Source organism: Rhodotorula toruloides (genome assembly GCF_000320785.1).
Source record: "Rhodotorula toruloides NP11 unplaced genomic scaffold Scaffold12, whole genome shotgun sequence".
Taxonomy (NCBI): Eukaryota; Fungi; Basidiomycota; class Microbotryomycetes; order Sporidiobolales; family Sporidiobolaceae; genus Rhodotorula; species Rhodotorula toruloides.
This window is the reverse complement of record NW_015622972.1, coordinates 568,953-570,621: the sequence shown is the minus strand read 5'-3', so window position 1 is coordinate 570,621 and position 1,669 is coordinate 568,953. Positions and strand designations below refer to the sequence as shown.

The window sequence follows — 1,669 nt, the reverse complement described above, 5'->3', positions numbered from 1 at the left end:
CCGTAGCCCAGACGTCTGGGCGCAACTTGTCAACTCGCCCGCACTTCGGCGAGTTGACGTCCTCCTCCTCCAAGAAGTGCCCCGCTCCCTCAAGCCCTTGCCGCGCGGATGGTCCCTCGTCCTTCCTCCGCCCGTCACATACACAACAGACGAGCCAACTCACCCTCGATCCGCCGCGCTTGTCTCTCCCCACTTCCCACCCTCCGCCTTCTCGCAACTCCCGGTCGCGTCAAGGGATGTGGTCGGCGTCAATCTGCGGGTCAACGAGCGCAAGTCAGTACAAGTTGTTGGCGTCTACAACCCTTGCGCAGGCGGACGCTCCCCCGCCAATCGATCCGCCCGAGAAGTCCTCCCGCCAATCCTCACCTCATTGCCGCCGCAAACCACCCTCGTCATCGCGAGCGACTTCAACCTTCACCATCCAGCCTGGGACTCGTCGGTACTCGAAGCCAATGACGAAGCGGAAGAGGCGCGACTCACGTTCGAGGAGGCCGGACTCGTCCACCTGCACGAGGCGACGGAGGCGACCTGGTCGTCGTTGAGGTCAAGTCGGGTGCTGGATCTGGTGCTAGGGAATCTGCAAGCGGAGGAGAGACTGGTCAGCTCAGGCGTCGACGAGGCGCTCGAGTACGGATCCGACCCCGCCCGATACGCACCGTCCTTGCCGTCGAGCGAGCGGAGCGCCCGCCGGCTTACCCTTGCCGCCTCTTCCGCAAAGCCGAGCCGTTCGCCGTCCTCTGCACCTTCTCCAAGCTTGCCGCCTCGCGCACAGCACACGACGCTCTTCTCACACCGGCCGATATCGATGCGGAGGCCGCAGCCCTCGACTCGCTCCTCTACGAGACTGTGTCCATCGCCGTACCACTCGCCAAGCCGTCCCGTTCTCGCTTTGCTCATTGATGGTGGAGCTTGGAAGTGGCGGGCGCTGTTGACGAAGCGCGACGAGCACGAACCCGGGCGTATTGGGTGAAGGCAAGAGGCGACGAGGGAGACGTGGTGGAAACGGCGGTGCGAGCGGCTAAAGTGGCAACGAACCGAGCGAAGGCGACAATCAGGCGAGAGAAGAGGAGGGCGGAAAGGGCGGAGGTAGAGGAGGTGGACGAAGCGTCGCTATGGAAGGTGGTGAAGTCGAGACTGGGAGAAGGAGGGTCAGCAGCTGCGTCGACGCCACCACTCAAGAAGGACGATGGGACGTACACAACCTCACCCATCGACAAGCTCGCCCTCCTTCAGCCCATCCTGCTGCCGGTTGTCGAAGAGCACGTCGTCGAGGCGCAATCTGCGGACAAGGGGAATGGGAGGACCGTCAGCGGACTGCAAGTAGGTCACGAGTTTATTGTGCCTTCCGCTACGAGTCCAGCAGACGACCGCCACGCAAGTGAGCACAAACGCACCTTCGCAGGATCTCCCGCCAGTCTCGCCAGCCAAGGCGATCTGGACGATGCCGACGACGCCGGCGTGGCCGAGTGCGAATGGCCGGACCTGCAGGAACACAAAGTCGAGTCAGCTCTCCGCCTCGCACGCCCTTTCGCCGCTCCTGGCCCCGACAGATTCCCAACGCCGTCCTGCAAGCCGCCTAGCCCGTGCCGCCAAGGCCCGCCTCGTCCCGCTCCTCGCTGCCTCGCTCCGCCTTGGTCACCTGCCGACGAGCTGGCGCGACGCGACCGGC

At 64.4% G+C, this 1,669-nt stretch overlaps 1 protein-coding gene across 1 annotated transcript in view; it reads left to right on the top strand.

The window, feature by feature from the left end:
* Nucleotides 1-1,669, top strand: part of RHTO_01318 (reverse transcriptase) — a gene marked incomplete at both ends in the record, with an annotated part of 5,718 nt that overhangs the window by 982 nt on the left and 3,067 nt on the right. Inside the window, one exon of the mRNA XM_016415001.1 lies at nt 1-657. This exon is cut by the window's left edge and continues 188 nt beyond it. Within this exon, the coding sequence (XP_016273222.1) occupies nt 1-657 (657 nt within the window). The remainder of the gene's footprint in view (nt 658-1,669) is intronic.